The sequence below is a fragment of the Zonotrichia leucophrys genome, chromosome 7, assembly GCF_028769735.1.
Source record: "Zonotrichia leucophrys gambelii isolate GWCS_2022_RI chromosome 7, RI_Zleu_2.0, whole genome shotgun sequence".
Lineage (NCBI taxonomy): Eukaryota > Metazoa > Chordata > Aves > Passeriformes > Passerellidae > Zonotrichia > Zonotrichia leucophrys.
The window spans coordinates 34,891,104-34,911,589 of record NC_088177.1 but is presented as its reverse complement, the minus strand read 5'-3'; the positions used below and the strand labels follow the sequence as shown (position 1 = coordinate 34,911,589).

Sequence of the window (20,486 nt, the reverse complement as noted above, 5' to 3'; positions counted from 1 at the left end):
GCTGGTAAGCTTTTAGAAGGCTGAACAACAAAAAGCTTTTCTAAAACTATTTATTATTCTTCCACTGAAAATAAATGAAGTGACATGCTTCAGCCCTTTGTCACCTGGAGACATCTGGCAATCAGCAGCCCCCATGACAGGCTCTGTGCTAAGCACTGCCTCCAGCATTACCATGATAAGAGATAACAAACCCCAATTCAATGCTGCACAGGCAGAAGACCGTAGGGTCCCCAGAGAGGTGGAAGGGGAACAAAGCAGCCATCAGCAGAGAGACCAGGATGTTCCTCTTGGGTAATTTTTACCCAAGAAAGGGTTGGCTGCATATAGGGGATTTGTTAGTCCACTTTCCAGCATATGGATAAATATCACCCAACTCCTGTGGCCTCAGAGCACTCCTGTATTGGATATAAATTCTTTTTATCAGCCACCACAGATCCCTCCTTTTATATATAATTTCTCTAAGAACGGGTTAGAAATGCAAAAACTGCAGCTGAAATCTTACTTCAATTGTTGGCTGCTGCACCTATCTTTACTTTTGTGTAAAAAGTACTTTTAAGAAAAGATCCAGAATTGGAACTAAACACAGTATCCATAACAACGGCTGGATCAGCACCATGAAATGGTAATTACTGGAGTCCAAGTATGCTGAAGAAAACTGGGAGGCGAAGCTCCATGAAGACTTCCCCAAGATCCTGACTAACAGAGAACCTCAGAACCTGGCTTTTTAATTCATGCTTCTATATAATTTTCTGAGCTCTAACAGCAGCAATAACTTTCAGGCAAGAACCTTTTTTCAAAATCACTGCATGGCTCAAAGACCCCAAGTTTTTCTTGCAGACCCCAGGCAATCAATGGCTGCTGAGGAGTAACCTCCCTCTAGGCGGGGAGGCCCACAAATAATTGAATTGATTCCTTATTTTCAGGCACTTTACAGCCACTGAAGCCATTATGCCATTTCTGCCCCCATTTCTTGCACTCATAACATATAATTAGCTGGCCACAGCAGGACAAAAGAATGAAACTTCAGCCCAGGGGGAGATGGCACAATTTGTCTTCCCATCCTGAGTGCCAGGAGTGAATCTGATTCGGGGCAAATGAGATATTTACTTTCCTCTGGTCTCCAAAGGACAGCTTTGTCCTGGCTATAAAACCAATGGTCTGTCACCATTTGGCAGCTTGGTGGATCTGTAACACGTTTGCAGTGTCCATGCGATCCAGAACTGACAGGAGTTAAACCCTGTATTTTCTGGCACTTCTGCCAGCAGCACATGCAATAAACCCTTCCCTTTCACTCAGTCCAAATTCACTCACAGACTTCAGCTTAAAGAATAAAATATACAAAGCATATTACCAAATCTAATCCTTTTTCCTTTTCTCATGCTCCTAAAAATAGACCAAGAGTGTTCCTAATGCAGAGATGTACAGGGGTGTGGTACACTATGATTCATCCATGTAAGACAGCAACAGAGGCATGGTAAAAATTCACTCTGCAGTTTTCATTTGCAAGGCAGGACAGGCAGAGGGGGCTTTGCTCCCTGTACCAGGTGATTACTCTTGCTTTCACTTACCCCTCGATCTCCAGTATATTTTTCCACAAATTTCCCGTAGTTGTAATAGTTGAAGGTGGGGTAGCCATCGACCCCCTCCTGCTTACACAGGTCATGATTCTGTCCTTTGGCACAGTCCACTGCAGCGTAGGCGATCTGAAACACAAGAGATCACTCTGAGGCAGGAGAGAACAAAGCAAGAACCCATTTCATGGTGATGCTGCTGCAGCTTAGCCTTAGCACTGAGAGAGACCCAAGTCTTCTGCCAAACAGGCAATGGCTTCTGTAAGGGCTTAGCTGTGGAGAGACAGCAGAGGATGGTCATCACCTGGCCTGTGCATGGCAGGTTCAACTCTCAGAGCACAAATCACCTTTGCAGCCTTCCCACTGAGCTCTCTGCTAGACTCCAAACAGGAAATCCAGAGGCTGGACTAATAAAACCAAGTGCAGGCACACTGGTCACAGCTCTGTCATGCTGCAATATTTTTCCTCCACTTTTTTAAAGTGATGGATTTTAAGTGATGAACAGTGACAGTGGTTTTGGTGATGGTAATGACCTATCTAACCCATCCTCATTCCCATGGCATTGCTAATGCTTGGAAAAGTTACCAAACATGGCTGGTCACTAATGCAGCCTATTCACAGATTAATGATTTCTACTCCAAATGGCTTTTCTAAACTCCATGCAGTTCTTCCAAAGTCAGATGGAGATGGGTGAGAAGCCAGAGCATCATCTATCAAGCACTGCATGTAGAGAAAAAGGTTCCTTCCTTACAATCTCAGCCTGGGTTTGTATTTCCTTTCCGGTCTTCTTCCAGGATTGTACATATGCAGCCATTAGCAAAGTGGGCTTTAATTCCTTTTTAAACCTCTAGATGCTACTGTCACACAGACAAACCCTGAGTAGGAGGGAGCCTGCCACACTTCCAGCCTATTGACAGTGGAGCAACACCCTCAGTCCCTGCCTGCTTCCACACAGGCAGGGCGAGGAAACACAGCCTCCCAGCCCCAGAGCAGAGCTCAGAACATTCAATACTGACTCTGTGAAGTATTGAGGAGGGACTGCCCTTAACAGTTCTGATGCTGAAACAAAATGTAATTCATAGGCTTCTACTCCAAGCAACTGAGCCCTGTGCTGTGATTTCTCCCTGACTGTTCCTGTGAGCAGCAGCTGGGGCTCTGAGTGCAGGTGCTCACATAAGCTCTGCCTTCACAGCAAGCACGTTAAAATACAACCTATGTAAAGAAACCAAACAAATTAGAGGAATGACTTCTTGCAACTTTTTTGTGGGTTACAATTTGTCAAGTAACTAATTTCATAGCAGACACATCGTAATTTGAAATTTCCATTCCACAAGCCTCCTTCAAACAGCTGATCAAAATACCTTTTGCTTGCATGACTTTAGGGTTGCGGTTGAACTGTTCTTCCATAATTAAAAGATCACTTAATATTCCACAAAGTCCTCCTGTTTCATGGTGACACTGTCAAAATGGGAAAACCTGATCTCATTATCCTAGCAGTAATTAAAGAGATTGGCAAAGCCAACTTCAGTTAATTTGCTTGTTTTGTTTAGGCTTTGAAAGCCTGACAAGACGATTCTCAGTATGATCTCGCTTGGTCTGTCTTCAAGTGGAAAGTACTAGATAAAGTGAACAGTGTTCTTACTTTAAATATCTGGTTTCTGATTTTAAACATTAATAAGGCTATTACAGAACCAGGAGTCTTGAAAGCTGTTAAAAACATGTATGATCCTATTTTTCTTCTTTTTGTAAACACAAAGAATCCTGCACATTCAGGGCCAATTTAAATGAAAGATTAGGAATAATAAACTGTAGAAGAGTTTCATCTAAGTATTTCTGCCTTCCTGACCTCAGCAGCCAGCCAAAATTCAGAACTCTGTTGGCTATTTCTGTGTAAAGAAAAGCTTAGAATGGAGACAAACTTTTATTTCATGACACAGCATGAAGTAGAAAGAATACCAGAAGTCCTGATTTCCTAAAAACTAGAAGAATAAATAAAATAATCTTTTTTCACACTGTTCTAAATATCACACAGGGAGAGATTACAGCCAGAAAAAGGGGAAAGTATGCATGTGCTCATCCAGATCTTAGTAGCTGGTTTGAGACATTCAACAATTTGTTGTGACTGATGACCCATCTGTTCTCAGTGTCTTGGAGATTAAGAAAATTAGTTTTTAGTACACTGGAAGGAAGAGGGAAGAAGGAAAAGCAACTCTCTTTACCTGTACCTCTGGAAATATCTAAACTGGTACCGGCTGGAGCAGAGCGTCCAATTTAATTCACCTTCTGGCTTTTGTGAGAACGGCCCCCAGTGAGGAGAGGGAGCAGTGCAGGAATGCAATGCTACAAGCCACTGTTAACCTTGTTCAGAACATCCTCACCAGTTGCTTCAGAACAGATGACTCACGGATGTTTAAGAGGTGGCTTCTGATAGAAACACTCAGTAGCGTCCTTGAGACACAGCTCTCCTCCACAGCACACGCAAACCTAAGCTGGCCCCTCTGTGCCTCAGTTGGGCACACAGAGATCCCAGTCTGTGTGCCCACGGCAGCCACATGAGCCCTGTGTCTAATCCAACAGGTCTAACAGCACATCTGGAATAGCAGCTGGGTGATGTGCCCATGGCCTGTCCCCTCTGCAATGCTCCAAATGCAAGCTCCCACACAGCCCCACCACTGCAGCCACCATTTTGAGCCCAGCTCTTCAGAACACACAAGTTTGGTTATTTTTGCAGCCAGGGAGAGAAGAGGAACGGCGATTTTCAAAAGCCTTGTAACTCATAGAGACGTGAGCAAAATTTCATAGAGGAACATCTAATTCCCAAGGCTGTATCTGAGGCTGCATTCAATGCCTGCTGCCAACATGGCTGAGTAAGAGTACTTAGGAGAGCTTGAGTGATTACTTTAGAGTGGAAATGTTAAGGCAGCCTAAATATAGAGGTTGCTACCATCTCTGTGCACTCATTATCATAGCATCACAGTCCTAATTGTCTTGCCTGTCTCACAGCGGAAGATCAAATATAGTGCACTGAGAGAGGAGAAAAGTGATGCTGGAAAACACTTGTAGCAAAACACACTTCTGGACTGAGGACCAATTCTCATCTCCATTCCATCAACTCCAGACAGCTGAACTCTCAGACTCACCAGAATTTCAGCAAATAGCACTGATGCCCTTTGCTTCTTTCTGTTTGTTGTGAATACTGAGCTCCATTGCTGATAGAGAAGTGCTCTGTCACTCTGAATTCCTGCATGGCTCTACTGAAAGGCTGCATGTAAAAAGATGCAGAATCTGGGCTCAAGTGAGCAGTGATGCACTGTGGGGAAAGTTTCCTCTCATTCTCAACTGTCTTAGCAACAGTCAGCTTTTCTGCTTCACTGGAAAAGGAAACTGAGTCAGGAAAAATAACAACCGAAAAAATCCTCTCTCAAAATGTGGTTAAAGACTTCTGGAGAATATGATCCTCATATTCAACTACCAGCAACAAGTTACAGAGAAGTGCACTGGAGAGCACAGATTAGCAAGACCTGTATGCTCTGACCTGCAAACCCACTAAGTTTATTCAAGCAGAAACTGTAGACATATTAAGCATAAGACAACCATAGCAGGTGTCCAAAAGCCAAGACACTTGGTATCACTTCTCACAAATTCCCTCTCATCAAGAGGAAAAAACCCTCTAAAAATATGTGAGAGAAAGAAACTCTGCTAACACTGGTCTAACATTTATGAGTGTGTATATATATATATATATATGTCCATTATGGAAAAATCCAGTGTAACAGCTTTCAGAAGGCAAGATTGATTTTAGGGAGATTTTGATTGTTAGGGCTAAAATTTAATTTCTTGAGCTTTCCTCTAACCAGAGGGGAAAATCCACTGAAAAAACATTTCAGGGAGAAAAAGCTGTAAGTGCTATATCTGCAACATGCACAAAACTCCACAGGATTATGGATTCTCTGTAACCCAAAGCTCTGCTGCCTTAGATATTGACAACACATCATTATATACAAGTCCCTTCTCCAGAGCCAATGCTGTTCAGGTCTATCACCAGCCTGTTCAGGAGCTGTAGCAGGAATAGAAATGTTATCAAATGAAGAGATAATCAATGAGAGACTGTGGACCCTAAAGGAAGTTTCCTGGAGTATATCCAGCTTTCTTAATTATACAAGTAGTTCCTCATAACTAGTATGCACTCTATAATAATTAATAGTATCAGGTGAGTATGTACAGTAAAGCCTAATAATGACAACAGCAACAACAGTAACCCACCAAATAAGTATGCATTTCTCCATAGTCAGGATAGGTTTATATGGGTCTGGAAACATCTGGGACTGGAAAATAACTTTACTTGAAAAAGAAATCCTACAATGTTTTGTGGTTCTACCAAAAAACTGGGAGCTTAACTACAGAGCTGCAAACTTAACTCAGCATGGCAACAGACTGTGAGCAGTGTAGGAGCAGCTCTGAAGAGCTCTGAGGAAATAGAGCATGGCATATTTTTCAGATGAAGAGGACTGATCACAAAAGCTGAGCTGTTGCAAAAACCAGAACTTTTCATTTAGGCGCTTCAGAAGAAGTGGAGCTATGCCAAAAATATGATCACTGATCTCCAGGTGCCCCAACTGGAACAGAAGGGTGATGCCTTATTTTGTTACTAAGTGTTAGAAGGAAAATTAAGTACTGGCAGCATAATCTAATCATACATCAGAAATCACAGTTCCCTTCCAACAGAATTATGAAACAACTTTTTGCTTTAGAGGGATCTTACAGGTAAGAAACAAAATTACATTGTGCGGTTCAAACAGATGTGTAGAAAATTGAAAGTGGGATCCCTTGACCTTCCAGGTAACTCTTCCTTTCTGCTCTTAAAGCTTTCTTTTTAACAGTTTGCCTCCCAGTCCACACATGATGATCCAGTAAAAATAACCCCCTGCAATCCTAGCTGCTCTCCTGTTAAAATATGTACTGCCACACACTGGTTTATTGATTCAAGAAAATAAATCTCTGCTAGAGCTAATATTGACTTTTGTTATGAAAATTGAAGTGAATAGCTAACTGAATATTGATTTGAGAGAGGAATGATATTTGATAAGCTTAAAAAAAGTAAAAACAAAGTTGCAGCATGGAAATAAATGCTTCCAAACATTTTAAAAGTAGAATCAATTTCAGATGACACCTGTTTGCTAGTAAAAACGTCTGTTGTTGCCAAATATCTTGAAAGTACCTCTAAATAAGACAGATGTGCATTCTTCCCTATGATTACTCCATAGGTTTCTATTTATATCAGCTGTTCTGGATCCTAACAGCAGTTAGGGACTGGTCTGCTAAAGCCTGCTGCAATTCAGCTACTGCTCTCAAAGTGAGAGGCCTTGCAAATGGGAGATTCATTATGAGTTGCCCTGGTGTGGCATGGCATCATTACAGGAGGTGCAGTTCATCAGCTGCTCTCAAAGCAGGCCTATTTGCAAAGGGGACATCCATTAGTACAACATGATGTACAGTGCTAACATCACCATATTTAATGAGTCTAATTAAAAAGAAATTCAGCACAGGCTTTTTAAGCAAACAGGGATCAAATTCCTTGCCAAACGAAAATATTATCTCATTTGGATAACTCTGTACAGTCATTTGGTTGGTATAATAATTTTAAACTGTGATTCACAATACACATTGGGGACCCACCAGTTTCAGTGCTGACTGACCCACTAACACCCAGCTCACCCCATTTGCTGCACCCTTTCCAGCAATTGCTGCCACAGCTGTTTCCGTGGGAACTCACTGGAACCCAGCTGTGGTGCTGGGATTTGGGTCAATGCATTTGTACAGGAACAGCCTCCTGTGAAAATGGGAAGATTGGTCAAAAAGCAGCTCCTTTGCAGGACTGCCAGAGATTTGTTACTGAGAGGCCTTGAAGAGTCAAGAGCTTTCCTTCAGCAAATCTAAACTGGAACACCACAAATCAGTTCCTTCAAGCTGAGCTTTGGGATCAGCCAAAAGGCAGAATGCAGATTTTTTAAAGATTTCATTTTCAGGAGAGACTGTGGAGCTGTTACTGAACATACCTTCCTGCTCTTCAATCTGTTCAGCTAAGTGACAGCCCTCACATTTGCATTTTCTGATGTTCACTGGTCACTGCCAGAAGTTGAGCTGTGGGGCACTGGCCATGGGCTTTTCCCTGGCAGCTGCATGCCAAGGCCACAGCATCCCAAGCTAAGAATGCTCCAGATGGCTTTTGTTTTTCCACCTTTTTTTTTCCTTTTAAATAACTGAAACAATATGCTCACTGCCACTGGAGTAGCCTCTCCACTGATCTGGCCCTACTGGCACTGAATTTCTCCAGGAAGATGGGAAGACTGAAGGCTCTGGTTTGTTGGTCTCAGCCCAAGCTGTTTTGCAGCAGCCACAGGATTGCCCCAGGCCAGTGAGCAGGCTGGGGACTCTGGCTAAAACCACCAGCAGTGATGTGGCCAATGAGAGCTGACATTTGGGGCCAATGTTCCAAGCAGTGCATTTTTAAACTCCAACTCCAGCAGTGCAGATGATGAAAAAGTACAGAGCATTACACACAGCCCCAGGGGAGAGGGGCTTCAGCGCCAAAGCCAAGAGACACGTACTTAACAGCTTCAAGCTCTGCTCATCTTCAAAATTCCAATGTAAAGACTCAAAGTCTCCCAAAGGATACCTTTTAAGATACCATCTATAACCAATTCAAGGCTGGAATGTTTTTGATTGTTCTTTGGCTTCTGCAGTATTACATGTTTAATTAAAAGACCCTTCTTTTAAGAAGAAGATATATGCAAAAATACTCTGTTAAGTGAAAAACTTTCTCCAGGGGAAAAAAGAAAGGACACTACTATAGAAATGAAGTAGTGAAAAGAATCTACTACTTAAAATTAAAATTAGTAATCTTGCCCTGTTTTTGAAAGAATAAATACTTCCTTTCTCTTAAGCAGTGATTTTACTGGTTTGAAACCCTACAGAACTACAAATTAGTTTGAAGGCTCAGTCCAGTTTGAAACATGGGAATATGAAAACTGTGCTGCTTGTGGGAACAGCGTTGTGCCCTTCTGAAGTCTAAAACAGGTTTGTTTTCTTTTCCACAATGGCACAAACTGGCAGCAGGAAGCACCTTGGCAGGTTATAGCTGTACACAATTAAATAGGGGCTCCCAACATAATCAACCCCTGGCACTTTCATAAGTCATTGGGGTGGAATAACACCATTCTCCCTAACTGCACACACCTCTTTAAAACTGTACCACCTTAATATTCCCTACTGGCTCTCCTGTTCCAACTCATTACATTTTATATCTCCCCACTTCAGCTTAAACTGAAGTCAAGAGTTGCAACCGTCAATTACTGCTCTGCTCCTGGAGTCCTTTCATAACCTGCACTCTGAAGGAAAAGCTTCCCAGGCCTGTACTTCCCACCACCACTCTGGCCAGCTAACTGTGGCACGATTCTGATTGCTTGTTAATACATCCTGGGACTCCAATAAGCAAGTTTCACATTGTTTGGTACATTTGTTTCAGCTCCTCTGACTGAAATTTTAATGAGATTCGGAAAGAGAGGCTTCGTTTGGAACTACCAGAAAAGTGGGAAAACAAGGATACTTTCTCAGAGATCTTGGAAACAAAGAAGTAACCAAAAGGCATCTGAGCAAACTAATTTACAGCAGTAGGAGAACTAAAAGCTGCATGCCTATGAATCTTCTGTGTGTCAGAGGGCAGAAGCGATGGACTAATTTATGCAAGTCAGTGATACAAGAATGATTTGTTTCTTGTCAATCTGATGCATTCTCTGTGAGTTACAGAACAGATGACAGGAAAAGAAAAAAATTACAAAAATTCTTCTGTTATGGAGTACAACTGTTACAAAATTACCTCTCCATTTAGAACACAGAATAGGATAAACTATTTCAGCTGGATGGGACCTACAAGGATTATCTACTCCAGCTGCCTGACCAATTCAGAGCTGACCAAAAGTTAAAGCCTGTTGTTGAGATGTTGTCCAAATGTCCTTAAACACTGACAGGCTCAGGGCACTGACCAGCTCTCTAAGGAAGCTTCTTCCAGGGACTGTTCACCCTCTTGGTGAAGAAGTGTCTCCTACTATACAGTCAGAACCTCCCCTGGCACAGCTCTGAATTATTCCCACACGTCCTGTCACTGGATTCCAGGGAGAAGAGCTCAGCATCTTCCTCTTGGTTTCCCATCCTGAGGAAGGTGTAGAGGGTAATTTCCATATTAAATTACCCAATCTTTTTCTTGCCACACCTAAACACAAAGCAATTGTGTAGGTGGAACAAATTCAGAGATCAGAATGAAATACTGAAAGACATCAAACAGGTTCCTAGCTAGTTATCTGGTTAAATCCAGAGGCTCAAGTGTTTTTTTGATTTTTTTAATCCTAGATCTCCATGTGCTCAGTGAAAAAGTGGTTCAGCTGATGCAAGGAAATTATCCAGTGTGATTCAGCCATTGAATGCATTTTCAAGGCTGAAGCATCAGGGTCCTAAAAGAGCTTCCTGGGCTCAAGTCAGCCAATTTACAGAAATATATTGTATTTTGTGCTATGCAAGCAAGAATTAGTTAGTTATGTGATTGAGGGCCTCAGGACTATCACACAACTTGTGATTTCTCTACATGCACCCCAACAGCTGATAAAAGTTGAAGGGGAATGGAGATGATATTAATTATATTTATTTAATCCCCCAATGAGAAAGAATTGTGTTTCATACAAAGACTTAAACATAAAAGACAGCAAATTAGGGAAAAAGAACAGGCTGGCAGTATAACTCAATTTGACCATAGAAGATAAAACCCCTATGATGCAGATACATTTCTTTTAGTGTAACAGCAATTTTATCTACAAACCTATTACCTTATCAATAAGCAAAGTCTATAAAGTACAAATTATGGAAAATATTCTTAAATATCACAGAAAAAATTAACAGCAAGTTACCTTGCGATCTTCTTTAAAGACTTCAGCAGCAGTTGTGAAATGTGGAATGGCATTTTTACAGTGAGGACACCCTGTTTGACACAGGAAGAAAAAGACATCATAAACTTTAGTTGTAGGAAAGATACTGGGACAAACTCAAGACACAAGCTGAGTCAGTGAAAAATTTGAATTAAAAATCGCTCTAAACAGGAGCTCTCCCGTTCTGGAATGAGCAGGACAAAATGTGTGTAAGCTACACGAAAGTAAGCACATGTTTAAGATCCCTGTGACTTCAAGGAGTTTGGGTGTAGGTTTACAGTTATTCAGCATCCCATAATAGGGGCCACAGTGCAGGGGGCTTTTCTCCATCACCAGTCCCCTAAGGGCACTTCCAGAGCACCAGCCACAGACAGACCTTTGCCCTGCTCTGTACCTCCTGGTATTGCCAGGTAGGTTATTGCTGCTGTTGCCACACATACCAGCTACAACTGGGCATGGGAATAAAGACAGCACAGCTGGGAACAGGAGGCTGGAAGCTGGAAAGGAAATTGCTGGGAGCATTTATAAGTATTTGGAAAAGGCCTGTGCTAAAGCCAAGCCATTGGGAACATAAGGGAGGGGAAGAGAAGCAAGTGCAATAGGCCAGACATCTTTCATGGATGGAGAGCAGATGTCCAGTCCCAGGTTAGGGTGACTGCTGCTGGATTTCCTGGAGACCTTCCTGCTGTTCACCACAGCTGGGCAGCCCCTGAAGAGTTTTACAGACACTGCACACAGGAACCCTAGAGCTTTGCATGGGAGATGGGATGATATTCTTTGTACCACTGCAGCACTGAACAAAAGGCCAGCTAATCCCGTGCTTAAATACACACTGATTTGACTCAAACATTTCAGAAGTCACAGAAGGGAAATTAGAACTGTTATCTTGATTCAAGGTTCAGATATGAGTGCTCTCAATTCAGAAGCAATGTCTACAAATTATTGTCTATGAATAATCCAAACTCCTCTCAAAACATCATTACTATACTGTAAGCCTTTGAAAAGGAAAGTACCTGCATATGTGTAATAAATTACTTTTTTTCAAACCCAGCACAAAGGTTGATCCCAAGCAAAGATTCAAGACACTATTTTTTGCTTAGATGCACATTAAGAGAGGAACGGACACACTTCAGTCAAGCCTGTGTAATGCTGGCAAAGGAGTCCATCTTGCTATTATTTCTGGGTAGGAACAGAAAAATCCCAAATGAGTTGCTCAGAAGCACCAATTACAGCTTATGCTACTGTTGTTTACCAGTATTTTACATGATGAACAAATGTCTGTGTTACTTTAAAATCAGGAGTGAACAAATGCCCTCTTAGGAGACTTGCAGCCACTCTCCTAAGCTATGCTCACTATTTCAGCTGAAAAATACTATCTCTTTCACAAGAAAAATAGTATCTGTGCATAAACACTGCACACTCCTTTCCACAAAGGAAAGGCTGAATACCCCTTCCACTTCACCAAAATATAACTTCACTGCTTACATGCACTGCTTTGAATTTTAGAGCATTTCTTTCTTCAGAATAGGATTCTGAAAGCACTGCAGTGACACACCTGTGTAAATACACTGAGAGTCTGTGCAGTAGCTAAGAATACCAGAAAGTCAAGGGGATGTTTCCTGGGAAACTGAGGCACTTCTGTAAATCCATTTAATGGCTTCAAACTCTTTATGCAGCAGGATGGCAGCTGTGTTTCAGTGGGAGACAGCACAGTGTTCTACAGCTTGCAAACTATTAACCTTGTTGAGTTGTTCAGCATTTGCCTGGAAGAAAATGGTCATGAAAGAAAAGGAGGAGGAGGAAGAAGAGAAGAAAGAGGAGGAGGAGGCTACGGTTTCAGGCTGCTCCCACGTCCATCAGCCCACTTTGGTGACCCATTTTCTCTCTTAGCACTTGTCTGGCCTGTCTGCCTGATACTGAAGAGCCTGCAGGTCAAACCTGCATCTTAACAAATCTTGCTTAATTTCCTGTACTGTGGGGGGATTGCCTCAGTTGCCTTGTTAACACTGCTCTACACAAATAAATCAGAACTGGTGACGACATCTAAAAAGAATTTCAGAAACAAAAAATGGATAAAAATCAGGCACCTCTAAAACAGGAACACTTGTTCTTAACTATATGCTGCACTTTTTCTGGAAAGCACTTCCAACTGTTACACTAAAACATAAAGGCTCTTAAAAACTTTAACCTTTCAGGTTCCCCTTTTTGCTTATGATCTTGAGCTTGAAATTTAGGTTTCACCCAAGAACATCTTGTAAACCCTCAATGAAAGATATCTCAGGACAGTAAGGCCTCTCTCAAAGCCCCTAGAGAAGTTGTAGCAGGTAAGAGCTCTTCATGAGCCACATTCTGCATGAAAATGAGAACACAAATAACAAGCACATTCTTCCACACAAAAATACCAAATCCAATACCAAATCATGAGAAGTTACCTTCATTTACCCATCTGAAGCTCCATCCCTCCTCCCTTCACTTCTCCCTTGGCCCAACCTCCTTTCTTTACTGCACTGTGCTCACAAAACTAAAACACAACCATATGGCTTTTGGCAGAGCTGCCTCCAAGTCCAGTAGGCATTTTGTTAGCCTTGGACATCCATCCACGGAACAGATGTGAATGCTACACTGAATTCCCAAGGAGTTTCAAGGAGTCACTGAGAAAGGGGGAAGGAGCACATCATATGGAACAGCAGAACTTCATCTGTTACAACTTAGAAGGATTGCCAAATGCAGCAAACATTTGGAAGCCACCCAACCCAGTCATTCTATTTAAAGCACACATGCCAAAAAAAATAAAAGCAGAGGTTGATGTCTTCATTTTGACAGACGGAAAACTTGTTCTCCCCATTCCCTCTTCACACCCACTATCACACGTTTATTTTAAGTGTTAACACTATCTTCTAGATTCGAAAGTGCAAGGAAAGGAAATGTACTGAGCACAGTACATGAGGATAGGAAGTGTGCAGCTTCCTTACAAAGGAATTTTCAGATGGGCTGCAGTGGAAAGAGATTAAACTGGTGGCATACGAAGGTGTGGGTAAGGTGTCAAGAACCAAAAGGTCCTGCCCTTTCTCAGTCACTATGGACTAAACAAGTTGGAAAATTCATTTTAGTTTAATAATTTGGATCTTATGGTAAGCACACAGACTTCCTGCAAGGACAAGAAGTAGACTTTTTAACTGAGCAGCATTGAAAAGCAGCACTTCTGGGAGCAGAGCTTTCTAACACAGATGCAGGGCTTTGCTTTAACAATTTTCTTTTTTCATTTTTACAACAGCGTCAAATTTGATCTCAACAGGGTTAAGAGCAGATGTGAACTTAACAGTAATTTCCTGTGCCTGACTTGAGAAATGTGAAAAAAACCTGCTCCTGAAATATCCAACCTTTCCACAGGATCCCAGTACTGGCACTGAAAACCTCTAATCATTCCTGCACATCTCAAGATAACTCCATTTCCTACTGCAGAAACACAGTTGCATCACCTGGTAGGAAAACAAGAGGACTTGACATCTCAGGCACGTGCAGTAGCATGTGCTGAGGCCATTCCCTGTTCACGATCAGCAAACAATACAGCTTTAACAGAGCTCTAGTCAGGCACTCGGCTCTGTGCTCAGAATTTGGCTCTCTGGAGGACTCCCCATACAGTCCCTGGTGGCATCTGCTCCCCCTGACCTGCTGGGGCACAGGGGCTGCCTGCTTAAATCACAGGTCCCAAACAGCTGCAGCTGAGGAGTTCTGAAGTTCTCTTTGCCCTTGTACTACAAATTTAAAAATGTACACAAACCCAGTATTTTCTACAAGGTTTTTCTCCACCATTCATGTTGTAAAGTTGGTAGGAGATGTGGTACAGTCACAGCAGGCACCATCACATTCCTCACCTTGAAAACCAAGTAGTTCTCAACTGAGCCAATACATGAGAAATATGGTTTCTGTGGGAAAAATTCAAGAGGAGTAGCTGATGAACAGCAGACGAGGGAAATCAAGCAAGCAAGCAAGCAGGCTTCACTCAGAGCCATTATCACTGAGGGGAGAGGGAGTCAGATTAAATCTCCTCTAATTAGAGAGGCATTCAAAGGAAAGCTACTGGGTCTTTAGGGAAATGAAGGGATGGAAAATATATAACCCAGCTTGTTTTCCACGGACTGGATTCACTGATAGCAGGAACAGCCTCAAGGTACAGCACCTTCTCAGGGTATCTTTGAGGAAAGACCCAAGGAGCCAGCACTGGTTTGGGCACAGAAAGGGGCTGGAACTTCATTCCTGTGGAAACACTGCTTTGAGGACTGTGAAGAAGAACTGCAGGGTTGAGTTGGATGTGTTTTCCAAAATGATGCCGCAACACATTTGTTACATGATGCAAAACAAAGCACATGGGGTAATAGAAAAATTTAACTATGTGCTCACATCACCTTGAGAACTGATTTTTTGGGTTTTAAAGAAAAAGGAGACTAAGAAAAATAATATAAATCCATTTTTCAGGTACAGTAAGAATGACACAAAATTGATATGATGTGGTAGCAATTTGATAATTTTTCAGACATAATAATACCCATAAAAACATTTTCCATAATTGCAGGACCCCATGGGATGCAGAAGGGATGCAAAGAGGGTTTTAAAGCACTGGAACAATCTAGTGAATAACCTACATGTCTTATCGCCTTCAAATGGAAAATTTTTCATTGAACAAGGCTTCTTTTTTTAAACCAATGAATTGTTTAGAGATGATAGTGAGTCAAAAGTAAAACTTTAGAGATTCTTAAAACTTCAGTGCACAAAGGTATTAGGACCAGATGGCAATTCTAAAGATGTCTCAAGAGTAGTGCATGAAACAGATGCACCCTGTTGTACAACAGTCACCTCATTACATTTAAAATAAAATTGTGGCAAATTTTCAGAACTGCCTAAAGGAATCAAGTCCTCTTTCCAAAACCACAGGTTTCTGCTTGTTTAAATACGAAAAAACATTCTTTAAGTTAAGTTACTTCATGCTTTGTTTAATTTGAAACTACAAAGCCCAGTGATATAATATAACCTCTCTACATCTGAACAGTACAAGGTTAATTCAGTTTCCTTAGAAGAGAGGAAGCTGTATTAGCATAGCACATAGAAGAAAGGTGAAGCTGTTTTTTAATGAATATAAATCAAAAGCTAACAATTTGTACAAAATATATAAAGCAAGCAAATGGACATCAAAGCAGTACCTACAGTCAGCAGAGGTAATAATGATGCTTTAAGTATATAAGGGGCTTTAAATGTATTAGAAGCAAAAAAATCCAAACAATGCTAGCAATACAGCTTTGAAAGAAAATGATGGAGTTGTCAAAATGAACTTCACTGAATATATAAGTTAAAATAGTTAGCAGATGTGGAGAGGGCCTCTATGCCTGGCATCTCTGAAGTGCTGTTTGCAGTTCTGGGCCCACAAATCAACTATGAGTTCAACCTGGAGGGGGTTCAGAAGTTCCATAAGAAAAACAACAGAACTGAAAGACGTGTTTCATGGCAAAGGGACTCAGGAAGCTCCGTGTGTCAACAGCTTAAACCCAAAGATTAAGAAATGATAGAAATCGAGAAAAGTCAGTCTCTAAATTTCATTCTAACGAGCTATTCAAGCTGGGTGCCAAAGGCTGAGTAAGCTCCAGAGCTGGTTGCGTGCTGAAGCCAGTCAAATTTAGATGGAAATTCACATTCCCCATCACTAGTGAATTTTAGTCTGAAAGGAAATGGTTTTGTAAAAGAGCTGGTTTCACACAGTGGCTCTGTACCTGATCAGAAGCCAGCTGTCCTTGGCGTGCATGGCTGAGCTGAGGTGCTCAGCAGTGACGGGGGCTGGCTGTGCTCGTGGCTCCAGCTCCGAGCGGCCGCGGCTGCAGGAGCCAGCACTGCCCGTGGGTCAGGCAAGGACGAGAGCCCCTGCCAACCCCAACCTGAGCATCCCAACCAGAACACTGCAGCACCACTGACTGGGCATTTTGCCTTCAGAAAGCACTATCTTATACCTTCTGCCCATCAGTAACACATAATGATTTATAATCCTACCTGTGTTGTTGCCATGCGTGCTTTTAGCATTTCACGTGTAATAAAATCCTGATAAATAAAGTCACAAAGTGGTGTGCATATATTTTACATGAGGGTTTTTTTAAGGGGAGAGTTTAAACATGCACACATTTTAATGCAGACTGCTTTCATATTAAATACACTAACTTAAACTGTCAGTACTTTCATAACAAAGTCCTGGGCAACTCCTTAGAGGAGATCTGAAAGCCCAGTGATTTGTGAGACCGTGGCATTTGTGCTGTCTGTGCTCTACCCTCAGCATGAGAAAGGGCTCTGCTCCCCCCTCAGCCCCCGGCTTCCTTTAGTGCCTCTCAACGGGTGATCTCAAATGCTTTAACTAATATCAATTAATTACCCTTCAAATTGCTCCTAAGAGAGACAGACTGATTATCCCCCTCTGTCATTACATCCAAGGTTAAACAGAGTCAGGAAGAGGTTAAGTGACTCTCAGGGTTCACAATCCTGCCTGACAGGGAGCCAGGCTGCAAGGTGCTGACTCCATTTGCTCAGCTGTGAAACCATCAGGGCCTCGGAGGGCTCAGCACGTGGCAGGATGGAGCCCTCAGCGTGCAAAGTGCAGAGCACAGAATGACTTTCCAATTCCCCATCTCTGCTTGAAATCATCACCGTTTAAATAACAGGGGTAGATAGTGCCCTCTGTTACTGGCTTTTAAATGACTGCAATTCTAAGCAAGCGCAAGCAGCAGCTCTGCACAGCTATCAAAGCCAGCCCGGGAGCTCGCACACCACAGAGCCAAGCAAAGCCTGTTTCCACTTCAAGAGTTCCAAGCGATTAACTAGAATTAAAACCAGAATATTACTTGGTCAATCAAGGAAAGACAGGCCACAGACAGTAATTGCACAGATAAGAGCTGGAAAAGGGTATACTGCTTAAACCAATGCAATTTGTGTGGCTACAGGAGTTATTGAATCCACAGGCAGATTTGAGAAAGGCATTTGGAGATGAAACTGAAAGGTTAATTCACTTTGTTTTACCAGTAGAGAACTGGAGGGCTTTTTATTGCTTATCTGGACCCAAAGATCACTTGATGACATGACCTGACACCACAGAATAATCATATCTCTAAGACATTAGTAATTGAAAGAGGGTGACATGTCCTTTGATTTGAAAAATGTTATGAGGTTTTCAGTTAAGCATCAGGTGAACCAAGCCTTGTTTGACTACTCTTAACAACAGGTAAACTACTCTAAATTTCACAGCCTGCTGGTAGATTTTGTTGAGTTTTTCCCAAGCTATCTGAACTCTTATTTTGTAACACCTTGGAGGTACACAAATGAGACAAAACATACAAAACTCAAGTTATTGGGAAACCATAGCCATGAGATATGAACAACTGCAACAGCAACAAAGTCATCAGAACAGGTCAAATTGCAGAAGTGAGGAGAGTAAAAAGACTCAGCACAAAACTCCTGGACTGTTTCATCCACTACAAAAAACAAGGATATGACTGACTGCAGTGAAATACAAATGACATGCCAGCACTCAGCATTTGGCAACAAGCAATCCTTTGAGTTGAAAAGCTATACAGGAAGTCACCTCTGGACAGAAAGGGTATAGAGGTCAACAATTACACCCAAACCATAGCTTTGTGCCCGTTCCAGCAGACCTATATTTTCCACTGTGCCATTGCCCTGTGTACCTTGAACAAAGCTGGCAGCAGCACTTAACCAAGCCAGCATCAGCCCTGGTTAACTGCAAACACAGTCATACAGCAAATGAAATAATTTTGCCATTTGACATGCCAGTGGACACCACTAATTGAAGACATGCTGCTGAGTTAGCAGCAGCCAGCAGAGCACTGGAATTTCAGTTGCACTGATGCTTAAAAGGAGCTCCTGTCACAATGTTACACACCACCAAAAAAAGCATTTGTCTTATTGGAAATGGGTTTCGTGACAGTGCATAAGGATGGGGGGCATGTTCATAATCTCCTAATATGCCCACAGTGACACTGCACCACCACAGCTGTGTGTCTGTGAGGAGAGAATTCCATGGAGCAAGGCACGCACTTCCCTCCTCTTCCCTTCTCACAAACTGGAGCTGTTTATATACAGGCAATATTCTGCACACCAAATCAAGCAGCTGTAACATTTTAGGGTTATAAAACAAGAGGAGCTGGATCACCCCAACAACTTTTAGTTTACAGTCACCACTCCACCACAGCCACTGCGAGCACTTTGTGTGGTTATGCACGGTCTGGGGAAGTGCAGCTCAAACCGTTCTCTCGGCACTAATTAATCTCCTCAGCACAAACAATGGGGCTAAGAGCAGCTCTGCCAGCCTGATTGCAGAGGCCACTCTATGAATTCATCCTTTATCAAACCCAGCCTGTTAAGGGGCTCTGTGGCATCAGCACTACTTACACCAAAAGGAGCACACCTCGGTAATGCACCTGTAACAAGAGCACCACTGATGCAGGAGGGAAAGCAGTTAGTGGCAGAGCTAACATCAAAATTCTGCAGTGCCAGCCCACACAGGACTTACAGCTTCATTATCAGAGGGTCCAGACATTGCCTCGCTCAGTCAACAACCAGAAAATCCTTCCTGCAAGGTTTTTTGCCTTGAAAGGGATTCTTTCTGTTCAGCATGTTTTTAATAATTTTTTCATAGCTTAAGCTTCATTTATAAACATGCACATTTTGTTCAGGCTCCTTGATACAGCCTCCTAATCAAAACTTAACAAGATGTGCTTGCAAGTGACAGAAAAACCTCTTGGTGGGAGCCAATCTGAGGCCATCGTGGGACACTAAATTCATCCGTGCTGCTGCTTTGCTCCGCACATCTGAACTCATAAACTCAATTGTCGTGTATGCTCTCCCTCTCTGTGCATACTTCACACAGAACAATGTCACCCAAGTCTGCTGGGTGACCCAGCAGTGACCCAGACTGCTCATCTCAGGCCCAGGAGCCACAGGCTGAGGCCTCACAGCCAACAGAATTTGCCATGTTTTCCTACAGCAATGCAGCTTAACCAAAACACAGCATTAACTCCCCAAAACTGCCTGTGCAAAGGCTGAAATATGGAACAACCAGCTTTGGCCAAGCTTGCTCCAGAATTAGGAAGGATGAAAAGTAAACACTAGTGCTTCCTTCAGAAGAGGTTTTTGATGACAGCTTGGGTCCCAGGGAGGGAGGAGCACTCTGCCCTCCTGGCTGTCAGCATTAACAGCTCAAAGCCACGAGCCCCTCTGTGCCCACAGTGTGACCCAGCCTGGCAAGGACTCTCAGCCAAGTGCTTCTTGTCATTGGACATTCCCTGATGCGTAACTTGGACAGAAGAAACCAAGCAGTTTCTGTTGTGAAAACACAGAGGAGGAGCAGACCAGGATAATTAAAATCTTGAACAAACTTTGTGGGTAAAATGAATGCAGGCTTGCTTAGCTCTCAGCATTTTATGGGCTCTTGATGAAACACACAGGGATGGGCACAACTCATTTAGTCAGACCCCTGTCTGATTTCTTACTGCTGAGCAAAGTCCTACCTGATTTCCCACTTCTTAATGGTCACCAGGAGTTGACCCATTAGACAGCAATGATGACAATATTCCTGCTTTACTCTCTTTGTTTTACATCAGAACAATACCCAGGTACTATCTCCCACAAAAACCTTAGATCAACACACAGCCTTTTAATGGCTCCAAAAACATCCTAAAGTCTTCTGGGACTTTATCCAATGTAACACATATTACGCACCTTTATTCCCTTCTTCCAGCCCTGAAAGAAAAACCCTACAAAAAAGTGTAAGTGAAGAGCCAAAGAGGCTGATCTCTCTAACTACACATCCTGTTGCAGCAGTACAGCCACTTGCTCCATCCAAAATCATTTCATTAAAACCATCCTCAGGATGGTTTACTTCTGGGTGTTC

At 42.4% G+C, this 20,486-nt stretch overlaps 1 protein-coding gene across 1 annotated transcript in view; it reads right to left on the bottom strand.

Moving 5' to 3' along the window:
* Window positions 1-20,486, bottom strand: part of PDIA5 (protein disulfide isomerase family A member 5) — a 99,665-nt gene that overhangs the window by 2,169 nt on the left and 77,010 nt on the right. Inside the window, exons 15-16 of the mRNA XM_064718819.1 lie at window positions 10,529-10,599; window positions 1,569-1,703 (exon numbers count right to left, since the gene is read on the bottom strand). Of these exons, the coding sequence (XP_064574889.1) occupies window positions 1,569-1,703; window positions 10,529-10,599 (206 nt within the window). The remainder of the gene's footprint in view (window positions 1-1,568; window positions 1,704-10,528; window positions 10,600-20,486) is intronic.